The 25,878-nt window shown below is 35.9% G+C and overlaps 1 protein-coding gene and 1 pseudogene across 4 annotated transcripts; both read right to left on the bottom strand.

Moving 5' to 3' along the window:
- Nucleotides 1–77: 77 nt before the first annotated feature.
- Nucleotides 78–4,844, bottom strand: LOC113303563. Of its 4 annotated transcripts, none has more exons than XM_026552602.1 (5): nt 4,457–4,844; nt 4,235–4,329; nt 3,414–3,497; nt 2,519–2,825; nt 78–252 (listed from the first exon to the last, which is right to left on the bottom strand). In XM_026552602.1, the coding sequence occupies exons 3-5, from the start codon at nt 3,471–3,473 to the stop codon at nt 194–196; spliced, it is 426 nt and encodes a 141-aa protein (XP_026408387.1). In that variant the 5' UTR covers nt 3,474–3,497; nt 4,235–4,329; nt 4,457–4,844; the 3' UTR covers nt 78–193. The 4 variants fall into 4 exon arrangements, with proteins under 4 accessions (XP_026408387.1, XP_026408388.1, XP_026408389.1 ...); XM_026552603.1 differs by having other exon boundaries at nt 78–253; nt 2,520–2,825; nt 3,414–3,489; XM_026552604.1 differs by having other exon boundaries at nt 78–253; nt 2,520–2,825; nt 4,235–4,278.
- A 2,013-nt stretch (nt 4,845–6,857) lies between these two features.
- On the bottom strand, nt 6,858–9,618 carry LOC113303266 (annotated as a pseudogene).
- Nucleotides 9,619–25,878: the final 16,260 nt, after the last annotated feature.

Raw genomic sequence — 25,878 nt, 5'->3', positions numbered from 1 at the left:
AAGACCGGTCCGGTTCCACTCCGGTACCGGTTTTTTACCTGAATTTTAACACACACAGTAAAGTAACAACCTAAGACTAAGAGTCTAAGACTAAGTTCAACATTACAAAGTTCAAAATAACAAAGGTTTAAAACATCACAGAATAATAAGTGTATCACACTTTAAGTTCAAAGTTCAACATTAAAACATAGTACTAAAAACAACATTTCCATAAGTCTGCGACAAGAAATGAAAAGAAATCCTTGCAAAGGATGGGGGACTTCTCGAACAATTGGCACTGGCTGCACTGAGTCACTGACACGGAGTTTACATCAAGCTTCTTTTAGCAGAGAATCCCATATGGCTGCAACATGGAACAAAAAAGTAAAACAAGAAAGTAAGCAAGCAATACAAGAAAACATGAAAAGTAAGTTCTATTAAATAGAAGAAAACCTAATATATTACCTGCCTCATCTTCAACAGCATCATCAGGTATATAGTCACATAGAAGATCAAGAGCAATGGGCTTTTGAAGAAAGCTTTGTGTACAGAGCAATGCTTCGACTGTCCTTGTAGACATAGAAGCTCTCCATGGAGTCAGCACGCGCTTCCCGGTGCTAAAAGCTGATTCAGAGGCCACTGAAGACACAGGCATGGCTAATATATCTCTTGCCATGTATGAAAGTATCTTATACCTGCTTGCATTAGCCTGCCACCAAGCCAATATGTCAAAATGGTCAGGTTGACCTATTTCACGCATTCCACCTTCAATCACATCTGTCAAATACCTGTCGAGCTCAGTTGTTCTTGCCTCTTCAACACAACTTGGGGTGTCCCAATGTTGTTTCCTCCTTGATTGAATTCTAGCAAACAGACCAACAGATTGCACACTAACTGGATAAGCAACAGTATGAGCATCACTACTTGACCCCTCCTCATGAACTGAATACAAGGACTTATAATCTTCAAAGAGTTCCTCAAATTCTAATTTCACCTTTCTCATAACTCTTTGAACCTCCCATGTATTATTCTCATACAAACAATTAAGAGTAAATTCCAAACCCTTTTGTTTCTCTCTTGGATCTAACAGATGAGCAATAAACATTACAGAATTCATTGATTCATACACACCCCAATACTTATGGTACTTAGCACACATTAGACGAGACATACGAGCAATAAAAGGATCTGATGCTACATTGTTTCTAAATTCTACTAATTGTTCATTTATGAGTAACAATTGCCATAAGAACATATGAGTAGTGACTTGTATAGATGCAGAAAAGTTGACAGTAGCATCGAAGAATACCTTTAGACACTTCACAAGACCTCTAGCATATTTCCAATCTTCTTGATAAGGAGCATGTTGACGAGGAATCTTTTTCTTCTTATTCTGCTTTGCCTTGATCTTGCTTGTTGGATCCAACTCCTCAACCTCATCTTCCATAACCTCAACCTCTTCCTCTTCTTCCATATCCTCAAACACGTCTTCTATGAAAACATTACTAGCTATAGCTTCTTCAATATCAGCATCAGTAGGTAAAACAGATTCTTTTTCTTGCTCAAAGATAAACCTCTGTTGAAAGTCCTTATCAATCTGTGCTAACATTGCAAAAACTTTTTCATATTTTTCAGCAGCATCTAACATCAAGTAAGTGCTATTCCATCTAGTATACACATCTAAAATCAGAGATTTCTTACAATCTACCTTTGCTAGAGAAGCACATTGTTTAAATTTTTCGTGCCTAGAAGGAGAACTAAGAACGTATTTTACAACTGACCTTATTCTTCTAACTGATACATTAAAGAGCCTTACTGCATCTTTTATGACAAGAGCAAGAACATGGGCTGCACACCTCACCTAGAGAAAGAACAAAACAAAAAGTATACTGTCAAATTCAATGCTTAAAAATGCAGCAAAAAAATAAATATTTGACAAGAGCAAGAACATGGACTTACATGTAAATATTTGGCTCTAATTGGTGATCTTGTCCAGTCAATGACAACATTCTTCAAATGATCAATAGCTACTTTGTTGGCGCTGACATTGTCTAGAGTGACACCAAATACATCTTGTAGACCCCAATCCTTCAAACAATCCACCAGCTTCTCACCAATTGCATTACCAGTATGACCTTCAACTTGACAAAACATGAGTATTCTCTTTTGTAGTTTCCAGTTCTGATCAACATAGTGAACGGTTACACAAATATAATTATAATTATTTGGTGATGTCCATGTGTCTGTTGTCAAAGATACCCTCTGCTTAGATGTCAAGAAATAAGTTTTTAGGTTATTCTTCTCTTCTATATAGAGCTTCAAAACATCCCTATAAATTGTCATACGCCCTGGAACCTTGAACCTAGGCTCTGCCACCTGCATCATTGCCACAAGCCTGACCCTTCTACTGCTCTAAAAGCTATTTCATCCTTAATTATCCACTCAACAAGAGCCCTTCTTAACCTATCATAACTGTAAGTACATGACACAAGTTTACCATCTTCACCTGGCTTTGGGGGTGGCATCAACAGAGTTTGTTGTCCTTTTTCTACCTTCTTGTTAGGATTCTTTGCACATCTATTCAAATGCTTCCGTAATCCAGAAGTGCCATGTACATCATTGTCAGCAGCATATAATCCCTTGCAATGATGACATTGAGCTTGAGTGTCACTTACCCTTGTCATCTCCAACCAAACTCCAGATCTCACTTTGCCATACTTCTTTTTGCTTGCACTAACTTCAGTTGTACTTGTTGGTGTAGTTTCAGCTTCATTTGTGTGAGATGAAGCTTGAGAGGATGATCCAACTTCTGCTCCAATAGTTGTACTTGTATTTGGAGTAGTCATCTAACAAACATTAAACAGTAATAGCAGACATTGGTCAGGTGTTCTAAGTGCATTAAACATTAAACTGTCAATGATTCAATGTCATCTAACAAATATTAAACAATAATAAAACATTAAAAATAAGCAGTAATAAAATAGGCATTGGTCATAAATATTAAGCAATAATAAACATTTCTGCAATGACTCAGGGAGCAGACATTGGTCAACAATAATTGTAAGCAATTCAGTTAAGAAACACTGGGATTAGGAAGCATTATGACCCTTAGTTCTCTTGTGTGAGAAATTCTAATGCTCAATGTTTCATTGTGCCGTATGATACTGCATTCACGCATAGCACAGTGGACCCAAAAAGAATAATCTTTGACATTTCTGCAATGATAATAATGTAGCAAAGTGGACCCTAAAAGAATATGGATATTGTACAGTACACCCATGCACATGTGTTTTTGGTATTTTAATACATCACATTACTGTTTACATCAAAATACGACATGATTTCACCAACTCATCTACAAATTAATGCCACCAGTTGATGTTCTCGACAAAAGTGAAAGAAAAAAGAAAAAAAAAAGTTTATTATGGTCTTACACTAACAGGAGCAATGCCATCAGCATCATTGGAATCATCTGGTGCTTTGCGCTTCCCCATTTAGCACCTCAAAGGCCTACAAGGCTGCAACATATCAGTGATTCAGTGCAGGTAATTAACAAGACAACAAGATAGAGAAACGAGAAAGGTTTTCAATCAAAGCATCTTACAAGAAACTATATGAGAAACATTACAACATTAAGTCTACTGTCAGTGATCAAACGCCAAACAAACATTAGGTTCTACACACTGATTTCTCATGATTCTATATTTTGATTTTGAATGGTAATATTTGCTAATATGTTCAATCCAAACCTAAGTTCTATCCAAACCTAATTACAAAGACTAATTCATACAAACCCCTTCAACTGAATCCAAATCATTCACCACCCAAATCCATATCAACAGAACAACTTTATCAATTGTATTTACCAATACTAGATCTATTTCTACATAAGAACACCAACAGCAACACCCAATTCATCTTCCTCCCAAAACAATCCAATTAATTCTTAAATACAACCTAAAACCCTAGTTTCTAATTCTCCTATGCAGAACCTTAAACTATCAACCCAAATTCAATCCTAACCAATTCATCTTCTTCATCTGTGGATTCCAAAACAGTCACCCTTATTCATACGAACCCTAATTTTTGGGTTTTTGGGAAAAACAGGGGAAAACCCTAACTTTCTACAAACTCAAAAATTAAACCTCATGCAAAACTCTAACTAAAAATTTACAGAAGACTCATCTTTAATCTATCAGCACAAATCAACTTCAAGGAAAGAAATCAATCAATTCAGAAACCTAAATAATCTTACCCTTTTCTACTTCTTTCAGAACTCAAACAACAGCATCAGCGTCACTGCGTCAGTGCGTCACCTTATTCGTTAAGCTTATTAAGAATCTTTGTTTACTTTGTAGAAGAATCAGTAAACAAGAACCCAAGAAGATTCAGAAGAAAAACAAGGAAAGCAAATTTCTAAATTGAGAAAAAAAAAGAGAAAAAAAATTGAGATTCAAGCCAGGAGTCCAGGACTAACCTTGAATCTGTGGGGGGTGAAAATTGATACGTATGAACAAAGAAATTTCACGATCTATGGTGCATGTTGTTCACTTGTTCTTGTTCTCTTCTTCAGACTCTTCAGTGAAGGAGGAGTTCAGATCGGGAAAAACGAAAAAAAATAAAATGATATACCCTATGTTTGAAGATGAGACTAAACCTACAAGGGATGGCTAGGATGTAATATCCTAAAAAATATCAATGGCTCTAATTTACCGGGTATTTCGGTCCGGTACAGATCGGGAATAGGCCAGAACCAATACCTGTACCGGTCTGTTCCGGGTATCAACATTCAGAACCGGTACCTGTACTGGCTACTCCGGGTCTGGGTCGGTACAGGTCCGGGAATTATGGGTTTGGAGCGGGTCACCGGGTCTGGACCGGGTCTTGTGCAGCTCTAGGCACGACTCCTTTTTCTCTGATTGTTCGTGAACATGGTTAAAGTCACCTATGACTACCCATGCCATGCATTACTTTACCAGAGATTTCCTGTAAAAAAATGCCATGATTTTTTTTTTTAATTTTCTAGGTTTATATTGACAGTCCAATGAACTACTATCTCCAAGTGAAACCCATCCACAAGCTAAAGCCAACCTCCAGCTTTGCCTTTTGAATCTACTAGATGGATATTAAGGAATTCTGCCGATAATAATTTTTTAATAAAATGTCTTTGTGATTTGGTTTCAGAAAGAAAAAACACACCTGATTTTCCCCCGATGCAATTCTGATTCGAAGACCGCTGCCCACGTTCTGCTCCACTGTTTTGCTAATTTAGATTCATGGCATATCGTTTCAAATGTAACAGATGAATTTTTGGGTATTATATACCGTAGTGTAATAGCCTGTTAAGTAATTAATAAAATCCATGCTTAAAAAAAAATGCAGATAACCAAATTAAAAGTATATATGAACCAAATTGACAAAACTACCACAGCTGAAATACTTATGCTCCCACGGAGTAGATCATAATCTGTCTCACTAACACCTTTTCAGAATAAATCACGAATTAGATCTCTAATGCTATCAACAATTAACAGATTCAGTCTCTTATATATGAACAACTCAACTTCCTATAATCAAGTTTGACAAACAATAATTTTTAGTTATTCACAAAGAGAAGCAAAATGCTGGAAGGCATATGAAAAATCATTTATGTGAGGTGGACTAAAATATAGTCTCACTAGTATCCCTATGATGGTGACCACATCTGATGGCATGTGATGTTTGGATTAAAATGAGTCCTGAGATTGAACTAGTAAACCGTCTGAGATAGGACTTTTCCCGTCCTTCATCTCGAGGAACTTCCCCTTTGCCGTAGTTGAGTTCCCTAGTGTGACTCAAACTAAAATAGTCTCATTAATTTGAATCTGTTGGACTAAGAACAGTCTTGCAATATCAGTTCTAGTCGGACACTCGGACTAGAATAATCTTTCCAATAAGGTTGCGGAAACATCCTTTTAAACATACTATTTGTCGTCGCCATCTAACTTGGTGGTACGCTTCTTGTTTTAGTTCGCAATTGAATTCATGATCCGACTTCATAACTAATTTTCATTAAGAATAAAGGGGGTGCATTTATAGTTGATTATAGTGGACAGATTCAGTAGGACAGACAACAATTTCAACAGAGATTTGGAGATGTACACATAGGGATATGGCGAACACCATTATTACATGTCAACAGCTTCGTCTCAATGCAAGCACTAGGAAAAGAAAATCTGAAGACATTTATAGGACCACTGGAGGAAGACAAGAGCTGTACCTAAAAGTCAAAGAGGAAGCGTATATCTAAGCCGTGAGATGTTTCTTGATTGGCAATAATAAAAGGGAATATTGATAAACTGCCCGACTTTCAATTTCGGTTTAATAAATTGTCCCGTTTTTTTCAACTTTTAAAATGCCCCCACTGTTAACTTTCCCATCTAATTTAGTTTTCCATCCAATTTTTTTACTTATTTACCCTTTATTTGTCACGTTTATCTTCTACTTCATTTTTTCAGGTTCGTTGAGCTCGATTCATGGATTTAGGGTTCGGGATTCAGGGTTTAAGGTTCAGGGTTAAAAGTTCATGGTTCAGGGTTCACGATATAGTTCAGGGTTCGGGGTTTAGCGTTCATAGTTCAGACTTCATTGTTCATGGTTCAGGGTTCACAATATAGTTCAGGGTTAGGGGTTTAGGGTTCATGGTTCAGGGTTACGGTTCATGATTAGGGTTCATAATTCACGACATAATTTAGGGGTAAATATGATTTTTTAACATGTGAGATAACCGCCACCTTACATTTAACGGGATGGAAAACATCATTTGAAAAAACGGAGCAGTTTAGAAAAGTGGAAAAAAGCGGGGGCACTTTTTTTACCCTAATTCAAAACTGGGTCACTATATCAAAATTCCCATAATAAAAAGAGAAGCATTTTATTTTTGTCAATATTTTATTACACTGTATGATGCACTTGATAAGAACATTTATTTCCATCTGTACTTGCATTAGTATACACAGGAGAGTTCTCATCAATCCCCTCTTTAACAAGCATCTTTGACAACTCTGTCACCACTTCTCTAGCCACCTCCTGATTGCTCTAGCACCATAAACCTGTTAAAAGAAGAAAAACGATTGTAAGCAATAGCAGGAATACTTTGCCCGAGGTATAACCTTGCAGAAACTTTTGCTGTTTCCATAACCCAGACTCATAATCATAATCCTAAACCTACGACACATTATATATCCACGAGTATAAGTTTAAGATGCATTATCTGTGCATACATAACATCACATATCATCAAGACCATCACTCAAGTTGAATAAACTATGTTATCAGGACAATTGGATAACTCAGGTTGAAGAAACAAGCTCCCGTGACCAAGACACAAAAGCACACTACTGAATAGATCACATACCAGACCGTAGCTTTCGGTCAGTACAACATCCAAATCCAATGCAGCATCTGACACAGCTAATGCAATTCTCTTCTAAGGCAAAGAAGCCACGTCTCTCATCTGAAATCTGGCTACTTTCCTCAATTGATCACGTGAAAGGGGATTGCCGAAGACAATTTTGTTAAGTCGATTAAGCAGCTCTGGCCCCTGAAGTGCTTTTTTACCTTCATGCATCAACAGAAAAATGTTCACTCAGTGATAAGATTCCGAAATCACCAGATTCACCACAAAAAGGAAGTGACGCAGCAGTACAAATCGTTCCTACCTCTTGCATCACCCTCTTTCTCTTGCTGTCTGCATTGTACATTGCCCATAAGTCCAGTGTTCGGCTCCAAGGTTTGTGGTCATGATGATAACTGAATCGTTAAAGTCGACTGTGCGTCCTTGGCCATCAGTCAAGAACTTAGAGGAGGGTGTTGAAAACTGAAGTATGAGCCTTCTCAACATCATGAAACAATATAACACTGTAAGGTCTCCTCCTTACAACTTCTGTAAGCTGCCCACCTTCTTCATGCCCCACATATCTGAAATACAACACAAATGCGCAACCACCTCAGCAATGAGAGTTCAAAGATAGATGTGCTTATAAAAAGAATATTACAACAGTTGCTGTCAACTTACCCAGGAGAAGCTCCAATCAACCGAGACACCTAGAGTTGTTCCATGTATTTAGACAGATCTATTCTGATAAGAAGGTTCTCATAATCAAAGAGCTGTTCAGCAAGGGCTTTCACTAGCTCAGTCTTACCAACACCAGTTTGGTCTCAAGAAGAGGAATGATCCTGTCAGCTGTTGTGGTTGACCTGGCCCAGCCTAGACCTTAAAATTGCCTCTGCCACTGCAGATACTGCTTGATCTTATCCAACTACCCTCTTGTGCAACCTCTCACCAATCTCAATCGATCTTTTCTTTTCATTCTGCCCGAGTCTCGTAAATGGAATACCGGTCCAACAGCTTACTACTTCTGCAATTTGTTCAGGTCTCACTGCCTCCGTAAGCATTGAGTTTTCACCAATGCTTCCTTTAAGATTGGTTAAGGCAACTTCTATTTCTTGAAGAACCCCATACTGCAAGTCTGCAGCTCCAACAAGATCCCCTTTATTTTTAGGTACTTCAACCGCAACTGTTATTTCCTGTCTTTTCCATCTAAGTTTTCGAAATTCATAAATTAAAGCTTTCTCTTTCTTGTACCTCACCAACAGTGGCAAAATGGTGTTTCTCAAATCATCCAACTTCTTTCGAACATAAAAAATGGGAGCATAACAAAGCAAGACAACACTATTGAGAAAACCTATTAAGTTCAACTTCTACTTGAATCCGCTTTCTCTCAATATCATCTATCTCCTCAGGTTGACCAATACCAAGCTGAACCCTTACATTTGCACATGCTTCATCAACCAAATCAATTGCCTTGTCAGGCAGACAACTCCCAAAAGAGACACCAGAAATCAACATCTTCCATTCAATACACAAACTAACTAGAATATTGCAGCTAGTCAGACACCGCTATCTAACAATAAGGACAGCAAGACAAAATTTACTAATCTGCACATCCCGAAGAACAACCATGAAGCACCAAGAGGTTTAGTAGTAATCCATGTGACTGATGATATATCCGATATTCAACACAAATTACCACACATGCTGGGATTAACAGTATAATCTTAGTCTACACAAATCAACGTAACTGATACCGATAGTAAGCCACAGCAAGAGCAAGAAAGATACCAGTAATATGCTGACTGGATAGCTGAGCAGCGATAACAAGAGCATGGTCCTCCTGTATCCGAACACCGTGATGTTCTTCATATTTATTTTTAAATCCTCTCAATATACTAACAGTATCAGGAATACTAGGCTCAGTAAAATAAACCTGCTGAACCTTCTTTCTGAAGCAGCATCTTTCTCCACATATTTCATATACTTTTCAAGTGAAGTTGCACCAGCGACTCTCAACTGGCATCTAGCAAACATTGGCTAAGCAAATTAGTAGCATCCATTGATCCTTGCGTCTTACCAGAATCAAGCACGACATGTATCTCATCAATAAACAATATCACTTTCCCTTGTGCTTCTTCAACTTCTTTCAACACAGCTTTCAATCTCTCCTCAAATTCTCCTCTAAATTTAGTTGCATCGGACATGGGCGCTTTAGCTGCTGGAGCAACGTCTCTCATGTTGGAACTATTGTCGGCATTGCCTTCAATGCTAAAGGTGGACACCTACTTGAATAATTGTCAGTAGCGGAACAAGGTTGGCGGAGCTCAGAATATACTTCGGTGTTTATGTTGTACGTCCAAACATAGTTTTCGCAACCAATCAGAATAACATTTCGGTCTGCCGGACTAAAACTGACCTGGATTCGGTTACCCCAACCTTTGTCCAATAAAATACCATCCAATTTGCTGTTCATTCTTGCAAAGAGACCACATAATGGAATATTTTTGTGCAACAAGAGAAAGTTCTTCTCCCTGAGCTCCCAAACACTTAGTACTAAAGTCTCTCTTTTAATTCGTCTTTTAATATGAGCATAAAGGATCATTCCTTCGGATTCTCCAAGACAGCGGACTAAATTACTAACATTATAAGCAAAGTCAGGTAAATCAAGTTCAGAAACACCAGTTTCACTGAAAGCTATGATTGTCTCTCTCTTTTCCATCCAATAGAACATTTCATCTTGCATAACTACAGGACTGTCATAGTTAGTTAGTCCCCAACTGACACCTTGAGCAGCAGGAATATGATAAGACTTTCCATTTCTCAAAACCAGAAGCATATACTTGAACTTGATATTTGTAACTGTCATGTCTCTTTTTATCTGGGAGGGGTATACGCACAACCATGTATGTTGTGGATACAGAAGAAATCTCGCATGTGAAACAGGTTACACTTTTCAAATGAGGTACTTCTGGTATAGGAAGTAAAAATGATTTTTGGGTGAGTGGATTACAAATATAATAATGCCACTTAAATTTTATCCTCTTGGCACATAAGACTAAACCATTACTCGAACATAAAGGCGTTACCGTCTCTTTATCTGGATTTAGAAATCTAAAAGAATGATTTGAAATCAATCGAGATTGAGAATACAAATGTGCAATAGAACACTCACTTTCATATTTGCAGATTCCATGGAAGATCATCAGAATAGTTGTACTGAATCCAAGTATAAATGAAACTAGGGCTAGAAAGATTAGAATTCCATACCTTTGATATACACTTGAACTTAAAGATATCCTCTAAAGGGCAACGGAGAAATATTGCAAGGCAGATATCCTCTGATAAATGAGGGTTTAGGGGTTTTATCATTTTTTTACTGGATGATTGTTCGTGAGAAATCCTAACTCTTGGTTCTTCCATCACTCGGACTCTCTAAGCAAAACTAAATCGTCTGTTATTCAGAAATGAGATCGATAAAAAATACCTAATTCGTCGGTTACAGACAGAAAATAACAGGATTTAACTTTAATCCCAGATATGTTGGGCTTTGGACGCTTTAGTACTCCCCTCTTAAACCTAGTATTGGTTAATCCTAATTTACGAAATTATGAACGGGCTTCTCTTTTTCAAATGATTTAGTCCAAAATTAATTTTTTTAATGATAAAACTACACACCAGTGATATTAGTTTGAATTATTTTGAGATTTTGAAAAGTCTTTTATTTTTATTTATTTTTTTTTGTTGAGATTTTGAGAACTTAAAACTTTGATTACATATTAAATTTATTTTCTGATTCACAATTTTCGATCTATAATCTTAGATAATTCCTATCATTTTGAGTCATAAATTATGAAAAAATTTGGAAGAAAATTTTTGTAGAATTTTTTTAAGGCTCCTAATTGAATTTCGATCTTTTTTTTTAGATCAATTTAAAATTGAGTTTCAGATCTTTAATCAACACAACCTATTTGTATTATCCATCTAATCTTTTCAAAAAATCATTTAGATTGGCCTTTCAACCTGATATTAACTATCAAGCTAGTGTCAACTACTTACTGAATCTAAATTTTGAACACACACTATATAAGTGAGTTTCTCAGAAGTCTAGTGTCAACTACTTGATTTTAATTTTTTTAGTTTACCTTACAATCTCTAGAAAGTGTTGGACTAAGTATTTATAAAACTTTGTTGATTTGGCCAGGCTAGTGAACTAACAGATCCGTCATTTACAAATTTTCTTAAATGCTATATACATTTAATTTTTGTTTGCAATTAATTTTTTAGCGGAAGAAGCTGATTGCTATAGTTTTTTGACAAATCTTTTATTAGTGCATTGCACGAACGACAATGGGTTTCTCTTGGCACAACTGTTTCCTTACAAGTTGCCACTAATATCCCTCAACAGTTTCCTTACAAGCTGACATCATGAATACTTGATGTATGTTTGCATGTCAATTTAACTTTTTAACTTTTTTTCTTCATTACAACACGTAGTTCACTTGAACAGACTCATATTAATAGTTGTACTTCATTTTTATATGAATGTGATACTGTAAGTGGTGAAAATGTTGGCACTTGGAATCTTATTGATTTGTACTGAAAAATGTTGGTACTTGGATGTTAGAATTGTGGCTCATCAACTTTGGCTCACTTATGGAAAGCTCAGTTCCTAGTATGATGTGTCACTATATTATAGCTTAAGTAGTGATGTGTCAGGTAGTTGAGACTCATGTATTGGTGTGTCAAAATATTATGGACCGAACATTGATGAGTCAATTGTATGTGCTATGTGTTAGTATGGTGACACATAGGTAGGAGCTAGTTTTAATGGGAAGCTAGAACTACTACAAATACAAGTAAAAATGCATTGCTATTTCTTGCACACTATAGAAAGGTTTGCTACTACTCCATTACTTAAGAATAGTAACCTAGAATATAAGGGTAGAGGAATATGTGCTTTACTCTTATGTTTATAAGTAGTATTTTGGTGGGGTGTCACTAAGCAAAGCAATTGAATCAACATGAAGAACTCATCTAAATAACTCTCGCATGGCTATAAAGTAAGCTATATCTTGTCTAATTAAACTTTTGTATCATGTGGTAATCTAGAATAATCCAGATCCTACATCATGTCTTAAAATAATTGTGTTGACATGAATAAATGCTAACATGTGGTATCAGAGCTGTGTTTTGGGATCATTTTGATTGCTCATGTTAATTGATTAGAGGGTATATAAATTAATGAGTCTCTATGCTTGATGATTAATGTAAGATGATCATGCTTACATATTGTTTTGATTTTACATAAATGAGTGATGTTCTGAACAATCTTAGTATTCTTGATCATTGAAATGATTATGATTTTCCGCTGCCGTATCGTTAATGATCATACTTATTGTTGATTCGATTGTTTTTTTCTTCTTCAGATGTTTAAGAGAATATTATGCAATAATGAGATTTTTTTTTTCTTTTAGTGGCTAAAGTTTGTGTAGTATCTCATTTATGTAGAGAAAATCATGAAACATTTCTTATTTGGTTATAGATCACTTGTAGTAAAGTATGAATAATGTGTGGACCTTAGTGAGCATGATTGGCTAGATTCAAGTATATACCATGTATTTTGTGCTTTGCATTGAGTATTCATTTCCGCTGCGAACATCTGATATATATCGAAACTATGGAATTACTACACGGGTTATATAATGATTGTGATGATTTCTCTTATGTAACTAACGATTGTGAAGCATGGGTTTGAGTCAGCTCGTAATGAAAAAGAGTTGACTGGATATTGACAAAATCATAGTAACCATTATAATTGTAATAGTTATAATGGTTAGGGCTTGAGTTCATAAGAAAGTGATGAACTATGTTTAATGGTATCGAAATCGCATGTTTATCCTCATTATATTATTAATGATCTTTCCATAGAAGTCATGAAAGCTACAATTAGGTGAAGTATTCTCATATATGGGTTGACTGGACACCCAAAGGTTCCATAGTATTACGTCGTTGAGAATACATGACAAGTTGACAATCAAGCTACCTTGATTTTGTCTCATTTTAGGTTTTTCTCTGATGTGGAATTGGAATAACCTATGAAAGTTCATATCATTAATATTGAATTTTCCGTGATGTGAATTTATGTTCAAATAATTGACCCTGTTAAAGTTGAAATTATCAAGTTAAACCAGGAACATAGGTTGCCAAAGTAATCTATGGATTATGATGAACTTGATGGAAGTTACAAGTCAAATACACACTTTGATTACGACATTAATGATTTGTCCAAAGAGATCATTGATTTTAGTAATTATGATTGATATCCTCACATAAAGGAGGTGTTGATGCTAAAAGGTATTAGACAACTTTGATTTTGAGGATGTGTGGCATACTGACCATAAAGTTCCAAGGGTCATCTGAGACATTATTAAAGTCGGAACGATTTGGGCTGAGCCTGTAAGTATGGGTCGCCAAAGCAGATATATTTAGTAGTATCGTCGACTACTTGTTCTAATTATTTTATGAATGGTTAATGATTTTTCCAAAGACATCACTAATCGTAATTAATAATTAGGTATTGTTTTCTCAAGGAAGCGATCTTGATCTCCAAAGGTGTCAGCTTTGAAGGTGTTGAGAAAACACAATGGTTGACATTCAAGCTAAATATCTGACCTTAGATGAACACTATGTATGTCTTATTTTTATCCCAAAGGATAAACTTTTGATAGTACAACTTCTTCACCTTGTTTTGTACCTACCCATGAATTATAATTTAGCAAAGTGATATGCATGTCAACTTGCCTTTGCATTGTGATTCTTCGGTTCATATATTTGATGGTTGAGTTTTTTCAAAATTGAACTAAACATGTATTTCCACATTTGATGTCCTTGTTTTGGATTAATTTTTTAATTAAGAACCATTTCGCACCGTGTATATTGGAAACCCTCGATGTATTACGACTCTTGTTATTTTATGTCATAAAAGGTTGTGGCATATTTCCATAGAAATGCTGGAGTGTAGATGAGAATTTTCTCACATTTAGACCTCACTTCTTTAGGAATAAGCATTGACTGCATTAAAAAATTCAAGCACAACGAAAGAAGCTAAAGAGTCTTAAAGATTATGTACACTATTTTGTGGACCTTTTATCTTCCCTTATAATATTTTTTTTTCATATGAAGGCTTATCTGGGTATATTCATAATATAAACACGAAGGCTATGTGTTAATTATTGAGTTTGGAGTAACTTGATAAAAGCATGAAAATCATTATTTTTTGAATAGGTGTTAAATGTGACGTTAAGATGAATCGGGTGAAAATCTTGTTTCGTTAGGCAAGCTCCTAAAAGGCTAAATGTTAGTGTGAAATACACAACTTTTGGGTTGCATAATTGTATCACAGAATGTGTAGTTGTACTTTATGTTGGTTAGAAGCATGTTGAGTTATACTTAACCCATTATGTTGTGGGATGGAATGACAAAATACTTTGTCTGTATCCTAAACCAATTTCTTAGTAAGTTGTTTCTTGAAATTTTCTGTGAACTAAGGAATAGATGGAAACATGGTTTAAAACACTTGTATGTTCAAAGTGTAGCAACAGAAGTTAGATTCTATAATGTAAGGAATCGGGTCTTTTATTGCATTCTTATAAATCCCAAAGGTGTGGATTTTAGTCTTAACCACTATACAATGAATGTTGGAGCCGGTAATGTTAGATTTCGTGAAAATGGTTGATTAGTGGGAGTAGAGTGCTATGAAATGTAGTAATTTAATTTTATGTTTGTAGTTCATATAATCATAATTTTTAGAAGAGAATTGTTTTTTAGTCAATCAAGAAATACTGATATCAAACAACAAGAAAATGCTACTCCACAATCTGAAATCTAAAGAACCACAATCAGCTGAAGTATGCAAATCTCATAAAGAAAAAGAGACTTGATATTTTCTTCCTGTTATGTGGTGTATATATCCTTACAATCAGATATAGCCATCGGATCTAGTAAAAAAAATCCAGAATTTTTTCACATGCCTTAAATTTTGTAACGATCCTTATGAATGCCATAAATAAGATAAAAATATTCTAGAGGCTAGAAGAGAGTTTGTGATTTTGTTAAATTGCTATAATTTCAGGTGTAAGTTGGTTTTAAGACCAGGCTCGAAGTTATTGACAATGTCAACAACTTAGAGACAGACTTGTGGCCAAAGGTGTCAACCATAAGAAGGCATTCCATTTTTTGAAGATTCTTGCAACACAGAGTTGCAAAATGGAAGTGAGAGGAAATTTTATTAATAGAGATTGAATACAAGGTCTACATGAAAGAGCCAATAGATTTCTCTAATTCATATAGAACATCAGGTCAGTGGAAGTAAGTTCACATTTTCATCCTCAGAGTTGACGACATGTTTGTTGCCAATGGTAATATTGGCATTTATCTGAAACCAATAATATCTCTTGAATAACTCTGAGAAGGAAGATATGGGTTTCTACAAAAAGAGTCGAGGTCACTCGAAACCGAAAACATGGAACATTACAATTTCCCGGAAGACCATATTATAGAGTTCTAGTGTGAGTTAGCAAATCCTTCGTATATGCATAAACCTCTTTATTATATGCTTGTGCAATCTTCAGCTTGTATCTAAAATATTATATACCAATTTTATAATGGCGTATATTTGGTTGTTACCAAAGTAGCCCAAATATGACATATATATGTAAGAATTTTGGTACCTAGCTAGAAGAAATTTAAAAATCATGAGTATGCTTTTATGGGATCAAATATCCGAATGTGGTAGACTATTCAGACTCACTCATCCATCATGGAATTAACATCTTCATGTCAATATAGGGAGTTGTATTGTGGAAAAGCATTAAGTGAACCGAATTGGCTTTATTTCCCGTATGGAGTCTGAATTTTTGTGGCTTATAATAAGTCCACAAATTTTATGGTTGTGTAGTTTCATCTCAATACTTGGAGAACGCTAACATTATGGCTAAGTAGTTGAGAATTTATTATGCACAACAACACTCTTTCTTTAGGAAATGGTAAGTATGTAAGCGATGTAATTTCTTACTATAAAGAAAGAGTTTCGGCAACAATGAGTTATTCTAGATCCTATTGGACCCATTAACCGAAGGGGTTCCATCTGATGCCTTAATGAAACTAATAATTAGTTTCATCAAATTATATTTGCCCCTTATAATAGTTAGGATAACTCCACGAAAAACTCTTTGAGATCTCACACAATGTGTAGTTTCCGTTTTTATTGTATTATATACATGTATGTGCACATAGATCAGATTGGTATATGCAGTTTTTTCTCGATAAAAATTAGTAATGCTAAGGCACTTGTGAAGTTTGCCTTGTATGAAAGGAATCTTTCCGAAAAGACAGTCATGTTATCTGCCGAAAGCGAATACAGGTGATTTTAGGTGATAAACTAATCATGTAGTACACGGAAGGGAGCATGCTACATTAGTATGTAACCACCATGACTCGTATTAGTATGTTGCCTAATTATGACATTCTGCGGACTAGAATTTTGTTGCGCACTAATGTTTACATTTATAGTTCATTTCCGAGATGTTTTGTTGAATGCTAAATGATAAAACAATATTTGTTCACCATAAGTTTAATGTGCAAAGTGGAAGAATGTTAGAATTGTGGCTCAACAACTTTGGCTCACTTATGGAAGGCTCAGTTCCTAGCATGATGTGTCATTATATTATAACTTAAGTAGTGATGTGTCAGGTAGTTGAGACTCATGTATTGATGTGCCAAAATATTATGGACTGAACATTGATGAGTCAATTGTATGTGCTATGTGTTTGTATGGTTTGGTGACACATAGGTAGGAGCTAGTTTTGATGGGAATCTAGAAATACTACAAATACAAGTAAAAATGCATTGTTATTTCTTGCCCATTATAGAGAGGTTTTCTACTACTCCATCACTTAAGAATAGTAACCTAGAATAGAAGGGTAGAGGAATATGTTCCTTACTCTTATGATTAAAGGTAGTATTTTGGTGGGATGTCACTAAGAAAAAGAATTGAATCAACATGAAGAACTCATCTAAATAGTTATCGCGTGGCTATAAAGTAAGCTATATCTTGTCTAATTAAACTTTTGTATCATGTGGTAATCTAGAATAATCCAGATCCTATATCATGTCTTAGAATAATTGTGTTGACATTAATAAATGCTAACATTGGAATCTTATATGAATGTGTACTGAAAAATGTTGGCACTTGGAATCTTATTGATTTTGTAAGTGGTGCAAATGATGGTGACGATAGATAATAGTGGATGAATTTCTTGTTAGCATGGATCTTACAAATAACTTGTTGCATATGAATGTGTGTACATATGTTTTGGTGTATCTGACTTTGTTTCATTTTGAGCTCATTTTTTTTTTTAAAAATAAGCAAAGGCCTTCAAAAAGGCTAATGATCCCCTTCAACAGAAGGCATCAGCCATATTGGAGGAACAGACAAGTACATAGTAGAATTGTTTGTTTTGGCCCAAAGGGAAAGTTCATGAGCCACTGAATTATATGTACGTGGTTGAAAAGTAAACAGACAAGCTACGAGACTAGAAGAGAAAAACTGGATATCTTTAAAGATAGCATTTGTTCTAGATTTTCCGTCAAACAAGCCAGCATAAAGTTGATTGATTAGAATCTGAGCATCACTTTATATGATTAGGTGAGTAAGCTTTTTCTCCACAACTTTGTTCAAGGCGTCCCAAATAGCTCTGGCTTCAGCTTCTTCAGTAAACTCTACTTGAAAAACGATGGACGCACAAAAGGAGGCAGTGTTGGAGAATTCCCTCATCACAAAGCCTGCACCATTATTCCCAGAAAATTCATCATAAGCTCCGTCAGTATTACATTTTATCCATCCAGTTGGTGGGGGCATCCATTTGTCACATATACCTAATAGGAACCAAAATGGAAACAATAACACTAGCTTTTCTAGTTAATAACATGGCTCTAGCTCTCACCAGAACAACAGTGTGGGTTTCTTTGATATTTTGAAACACCAGGTTATTTATACTTTTCCATAAGGACCAAAGGATAGCAACAAAGAAACACTGATCTCCATCAGGGAGTTTAGAGACATGATTAACTAACCAGAATAACATCCAATCAATAAAGGATTTAGTACTAAAAGCCTGAATGTTGACACAGAAAGACGATAAGAACCAAACACGACTAGCAAAAGAGAAAAGAACTAAAGCATGCATAATCGATTCATAGGGTCGTTACATCTAGCACAATCAACATAGTTCATAGGCATTCTAGTATGAAGGACAGTTTTAGCAGGTAAGGCATTTCTGGCAGCTTTCCAACTAAAAACTTGAATTCTATAAGGCACATCAGTTTTCTAAATTCGCTTCCAAAGAGCAATACAAGGGTAAGGCATGAGCCCTCGAAGTCCAAAGTAAGCAAATTTAGAGGTAAATCTACCATTGTTTGAAAGATCCCAAGCCTTCATGTCAGGAGTGCAACACCGTCTTAAGGGAATAATGACAATCTTCTTAGCAGAAGCATCATCAAAGTGGGTGTTTAATCTATCAACATCCCAAGATCTGGTAATAGGATTAATAAAGTAAGAAACTTTTATAGTTGGATCTGGAGGCAACAAAGGGTTGAGAACAGCAGAATCTAAATAAGGAATCCATTTGTCACACCAAGGGTCAATAAATTGACCATCTCCAACAATCCAAGTGATAAAAGGTTTGATAAGCTCTTTGATGGCATTAAGCATTTCCAGGTCCAAGAACAGTTAGCATGACACTTGGTATTTAAAAAATCAGTTCTAGGAAAATATCTAGGTTTAAGAGTGGAAGCTAGCAGACAATCAGGGTTCTCAATTATCCTCCAGGCATTCCTGGAAAGCATAGCAAGATTATTGAGCTCAACTTTCCTAAAAACAAGACCTCCTTCAGAATTGGGAGAAAAAAAAATGTCCCAACCCAAAAGATGAGCTTTCTATCTTTTGGATAAAGGGTTTCCCCCCACCAAAACTTACAGAGGTGAGAATCCATTTTTCTACAAAGGTATTTGGGGATAAGGAAAGCTCCAATTTGATACAGAGGAATAGCCTGACCAATATGCTTTATTAAAGTAGTTCCAGTAGCTTGGGAAAGAAGCTTATGGAGCCAGATAGAGATTCTAGCATCAATAGCTTAGAGAATACCCATATGGGTTTGGATTTTAGAAGCCTTAAAAGCTGTAGGAGTACCCCAAATATTTTTCTCCTAAATCCCTATTGCTAATATCAAGGATACTAGAGAGCTGCTGTTTGAGATGTTCTGGATTTTTTTTTGCTAAACAGGATCCCAGACTTGTCAAAATTAATTTCTTGACCAGAAGCCAAGCAGTACTTTTGAAGGTACTCTTTGATAGTCTGGAAATCTTCAATAATAGCTTTAGAAAATAGTAGGTAATCATCAGCAAAAAGAAGGTGTGTCATAGTAGGAGCATTTTTACACACCTTTATGTCTTCAACCAAACCTTTCCTAGTTAGAAAATCTATATAAGAGGATAAAGCCTCAGAGCAAATGATGTAAAGATAAGGAGGCAGATGGTCTCCTTGTCTCAAACCTCTTTCTGATAAGGCCAGTGGGGATGCCATTAAGGAGAATAGAATAAGAAATAGTAGAGACACATTGATTTATGAGTTTAACCTAGTGATCAGAGAGACCCATTTTTTTCAAGACCTTCTCAAGAAATGACAATTCCATCTTATCATAGGTCTTAGACATGTCAAGCTTGATGGCAGTAATACCAATAGCTTTATCATGATGATTGACATCATAGAGGGCCTCATTAGCTAGAAGGATATTATCAGAAATACTTCTTTTGGGAACAAAAGCACTTTGGTTTTGGGAAATGATATTATTCATAAAGAGCTTTAATCTGTTAGCTAAAGTTTTAGAAAGGATCTTGTAAATAAAGTTACAAAGTCCTATGGGCAAGGTAGTGAATATCAGTTGTACATGACGATATTACAAGTTTTTATCGGGTATCGGAAAATACCTATATGATACCGAAAATATCGGCGATACAAAGACGAAATAATATTATCGTTTGTACAGGCTGGTATAGACCGATATATCGGATTTACTTGTACACCGATAATATCGGTTTCAGTGAATAAATTTTCCATCAACATGCATCTAGTCTTTACAGACAAGTACAATGTAAATTTGAGAAGGTAAAAAACCCTAATTTATTTATAATATAAAATCAATGACTTTATGGTAGGATATAAGATGGAAACCATATTTCGATTGCAAGGCATGGAAATATAAAAGATAAATCTGAAGGATAATAAAAAAGATTTACCGGCATAGTAGGACAACAATCACAACGTTGGCTGATAAACCACCTTGTATTTTGGAAATTTGAGATATGTGTAAGGTTCTTATTATTTTTCATATATGTGCATGATTCTTATTGTTTTTTAATATAAGTTTTATAAATATTTGAAATTTTAGTTCTAATAATGTTTCACCGATAAAAACCGATATATTCTTTTATATAGGTGTATCGGACCCGAACGATACGAGACCGATATGCGATATTAACTACCTTTCCTATGGGTCTATATTGAGAGACCAACTCAACTAGAGGGACTTTGGGGATACATATCAGAAAATTTGACATGAAGGTCAAGAAGGATATCATCCTGGAATTTTTAGGTGTGTGAATAATACAAGTTCTTAAAATAATCAACAAAGGATGTGCGAATACTATGTCTATCAGTTAAGATAGTACCAGCAACATTCTTAATCCAGCTAATAGCATTTCTCTTTCTACTGAATAGGGCGACTCTATGAAAATATGGTGAATTTCTATCACCTTCTATAAGCCAAACCTCTCTGGATTTATCTTTCCAATAAAGTTCTTCCAAATTGTAGAGATATTACAATCTAGCTTTGAGTCTAGAGACGGCCCTACAATCTGTAGGAGCTATGGTCTGGGATTCCACTAGTTCCTTTCTAGTAGTAGAGATATTAGTTTGAATATTACCAAAAGAGGTTTGTTCCAATCACGAAAACCTTTTTTTTTGTATTCAAAAGTTTTGCTTTAAGCTTATAGGCAAGAGATCCCACCACATTAACAGACCAAGAGTTGGCTATAATGTCTCTACATGTGGGATCCTCGATCCACATTGCCATGAAGTGGAATGGCTTAGGTATACAAATATCATCATAGTTAAAACCAATGTGCATGGGAAAATAATCATAAGAATATCTAGGCAAGTTAGTCACACACAATTTAGGGAACAAAGTTTCAGCAATGGGATTAATAAGACATCTATCAAGACGTTCAAGGATAAGATCAGGACCTTGTTTCATATTAGACCAAGTAAATCTAGGGCCAGAGAACCTAGGATCATGCAAATCAAAAGTATCACAAAAATTTCTAAGATTAAGAAAATCAGAATCATCAACTTCCAGACCACCATTTTTATCCTCAGTACCAAGTAGAGCATTAAAGTCACCTATGAAGAAGACATGTTCATCTATAGGTAAAGGAGGTAACTGACATTGACTTTTCCAAAAGGCTTGTCTAAGACTGCTATTAGGTTCACCATAAATGAAGTGTAAGTGACAAAGTTTGGTACGGATAATTTCAGTAGAAGTAACATAAATGCCCCTCAAACTAGAAGATAAAATATTGAGTTATATTTTTTACTTCCAGGCAAAAACAAGACCACCACTCCTACCAATACTTGGGACATTAAAAGTGCAAGGGTATCCAAAAATTTTCATTCTTCTGGCGGACAAATATTTATTCATTTTGGTTTCCGATAGAAAAATAATATCAGGGTTAATGTTTCTACACAGAAGGCTAGCTAAGCTCCTTGTTAGCCGTTTTATTTCCCAATCCTCTAATGTTCCATCCAAGCACATTCACATTATTAATAGGGAAAAGATTCACATTTGTGGCAGCATTAATGGGATCAATAATAGGAGGAGAGGGATTTGAAGTTACCTGAGTGGTGGAAGCAGAACCACCATCAAGAGCAGAATTATTAGAACCACCAATTTGATTAGTCTCCTGGGTAGAACCGAGATTCAGAAAAGCAGCCTCATGAAGGGAATTATTGCGGACACCATCGTTGCTTAGAGTATCATCAAAAAGTATATTATAACTACATAGGGATCAACCAGAGAATGGGTATTGAGAGTACAATTGGAGAGGTTAATGGCAGGGAGATCTCCTAATTTGGTAATAGGAAGACATAGAGTTGAATAATCAGGTTCAGATGTATCAGATTGATTTGGGATTACCACAATGCTGGCTAAGGTAGAATTACTAGCCCTGGTGCGTTTTCTCAGGTCGGCTCTTGGGTTAATTTCCCCGTTTAAGATTAGATAGAGCATCATGCTCAGCAGCAGCATAAATATCTTCTTCTCTAGTTATAGCAAGTTGATTTGTCTGAAAAACCGCCATTTTGAATCTTATGGACGAGTTGGTGGTTCGAATCGGACCCCGATTCAACGATTTAGAAGGATGCTTGAAGTTTCAACTGTGACATTCTGGGTAGTAACTTGTTTAAATATAACTGGAAGACCGTTGTTCAAGTGTGATGAGCTTTGATGGACAGGCTCAACATCGAAGATTTTCAATGCAGTAGAACGATTAACAAAATGACCCATATGGAGATTATTATCTATTCCTTTTTGAATAACATTCTCAGTATTTTGAGCTAAGTCCTTAGCTTTACTTTTAGTGCTGGCATGAGTATTAACATCATCAATTTGAGTTTCTTGTACTATTTCAGCTGGAGACATGATGGTATCTTGAATAACCAGTTTAGTGGTAGGTTGAGAATGTTGCACCTCTAGTTGTTTTGGCATCATTAACTTCGAGACGTCTGGGAGAACATATTTAGAGCTTGAGGCGGTTTCTTCTTGTATTAGCTTCTGTTTATATTTCCAAGCTGGACAGTTAGCATCTTGTGATCTAATACACGTCAAGAGGTACATAAGTATTTTGGGACTTTGTAATATTTGCATTCAATCAGAAAGGATTGATCTCTTACTGAGGTGAAGAGAGTGATTCCAGTTGGTAGAGGTTTCTGAACACATGCTCTTACACATACCTTAACGTTCTTCTTTAAAGGATGGATTTCGTAAGGTGGTTGAGCTTCTACTAATTATCCCATCTTAAGAGTGAGCTTTTGAATATCTTCAGATTCAGTGCATTTCTTTGGGATGTTGCATAATATGATCTAGAACAGTTCCTCAACAAAAGAAACTTGATGATTTGCTGGCCAGCCAGTTGGGGGGACGACTTTGATGACCATTAAATGACCACAAGCATACCAAGGTCTCTGTAAATTGACCCTGTTGAAATCAATCTCAACTAAGAATCTGATAAGACTTTGTTTTCGAAACAATTGAATGTAGTAACAGAAGGTGTTTGAGCTAATGGCCATTGATTACAGATGTAATAACGAACTGAAGAGGTAGGGATGAGAGTTTCACAACAAATGTAGCCAACCATGCACCATTTCCAACTATTATCATCTTCAGCCAAGATAACGGTTTTATCTATAAAGACTGGTTCAGTTAGGGAAGAAGGTAGGGTAAGCTTCTCTGCCATTTGTTTAGTGAGGTTTTGAATTTCAAGGTTTTCAGATGAATTAGAGGTATGAGATGGAGAGGATTCCATATAGATTATAATAGAGATGAAGACAGTTGAGTTTTCATCAGAGAGAAGATATTGGCTAGAGATTAAAATAAATATATGAAGGGAAAAGATTCTTGTAGCTTTGTAAGGATGGTGATAAAGTCCTATCATACAAATGTGAAGCTGCAGCCTGACCGTGACATCAAAATCAAACTGATCCTTAAAACGGGAACTCTGAAAGAGTTGAAACTGTTCAACAAGGTGAGGATTTTTGGAATGGTATGGTTTTATGAAAGATTCCCACTTTTTGTATTTAAACAAAGAGCTCTTATCATAGCTATGAGATAAACTGGTACCTTTTCTAGGAGTAGCTGATAGGGACACTGGCTTAGTTATCACGTGATATTTGTATCCAAGAACCATGCATGGGGTATTGTAGATGGTGGATTTTCGACAAGGGAAAAATCGTAAAGCCATAATTCTACATACTCCGGATCCGGCAATCGGATGAGTATTGAGACTCATGTCTCTCAATAAAGCGTGAAAGCTCATGCCATAAAACCTCTGACTGAGAAGCCCATCTCTCAGAGTATATGTAGATGTGTAGTCTCCCAGCTGAGGCCACGACACATCTCATGAATACTGAGCAATTTCAGTAATTATTTCTGTATAGAATCGAAAGATTGGATGGCTCCTAGACATCATGCCTGCTAGTATAGAGCAACAACATCTTCAGGATGCAACCAGGTTTTCCCTGACTATACAGGAGAAATATGACACTCCAGCAAGTTCATATTGCTCAACTCTTAGATAATTAATGCTCCTAGATAAGAAGCCCTGCTAGTATAGAACCCTCAATTAATTATCTCTAATCGTAGCTGAATATTCAACTATATTCTACGATTCTTCGAATGTTTCGTTACTTCAATTTATGGTTTTCCCAGCAGAATTCCATGGGTTAGTAATAGATATTCAACGTACAGGCATCTGAGCATCGAATAAGCCCTGACTAAAATGGTGCAAGTGTGTTTAGCAATAATGCACAGTCCAGCATCTGAATGCGCGAACAAGCATTTCAGAACACGAAGGAATGATGAACCTATGCAAAATATGAAGAAAAATAATAATAAAATATTTGGAAAGGCGCCAGGGGACTGGGCTCACCAGCCAGCCAGTCATGCCATGACCAGTCCCGTGCCCAATTTTATATTTTATCATATTTTATTATTTTTCTCTGATCTCATGAAAATCCTTTCATTTGAGCAAATCTCCTTCGTTTCAAGGAAATTCCCTAATCTCATAATATTTCCTTATGTCAAATAAATAATAAAATTATAAAAGGTGTCGCGGGACCAAGCCCACTAGCCGGCCGGCCATACCCTGGCCGTGGCCGGTCCCACACCTCACGATTCCTTATTATTTTATTATTTCCCTCATCCCATAAAAATTCCCTGATTTCATGAATTTTCCCTAAACCCATGAAAATTATCGTAAAATTAGGAAAACCGTGGGACCGGGCTCTAGCAGGCCGGTCATGCCCTAGCAGGTCCCACACGCCCCTTATTTTATTATTATTACTTATTTTGTTTTCCTCATTCCATGAAAACTCCCTGATTTCAACAAAATACCTTGGTTTCAACAAATCTCTTTGATTTTATGAAAATTCCCTAAAATCATGAAAATTACATAAAATTGGGAAGAGTGCCCTGGGACCGTGCCCGTTGGCCGGCCGACCATGCCCTTGGCCATTGCCGGTCCCACACTCCATCATTCCCTATTTTATTTCTCACATCTCATGGAAGTTCCCTAATTTCATAAAACTCTCTAGTTTCATGGTATTTCCCCCAATTCAGAGAAAATACATAAAGTTA

This window comes from Papaver somniferum, chromosome 8, assembly GCF_003573695.1.
Source record: "Papaver somniferum cultivar HN1 chromosome 8, ASM357369v1, whole genome shotgun sequence".
NCBI classification, from domain to species: domain Eukaryota; kingdom Viridiplantae; phylum Streptophyta; class Magnoliopsida; order Ranunculales; family Papaveraceae; genus Papaver; species Papaver somniferum.
Note: the sequence above shows the minus strand (reverse complement) of the source record. Positions and strands in the feature narration are given on the sequence as shown.

Coding starts and splice junctions, on each gene's coding strand:
- LOC113303563 (XM_026552602.1), bottom strand. CDS start 3,473: ATGGGGAAGCGCAAAGCACCAGATGATTCCAATGATGCTGATGGCATT. Junction 2,826..3,413: donor ATGGCATTGCTCCTGTTAGT/GTAAGACCATAA, acceptor AATGTTTGTTAG/ATGACTACTCCAAATACAAG. Junction 253..2,518: donor CAAGAAGGTAGAAAAAGGAC/AACAAACTCTGT, acceptor AGAAGTCCCCCA/TCCTTTGCAAGGATTTCTTT.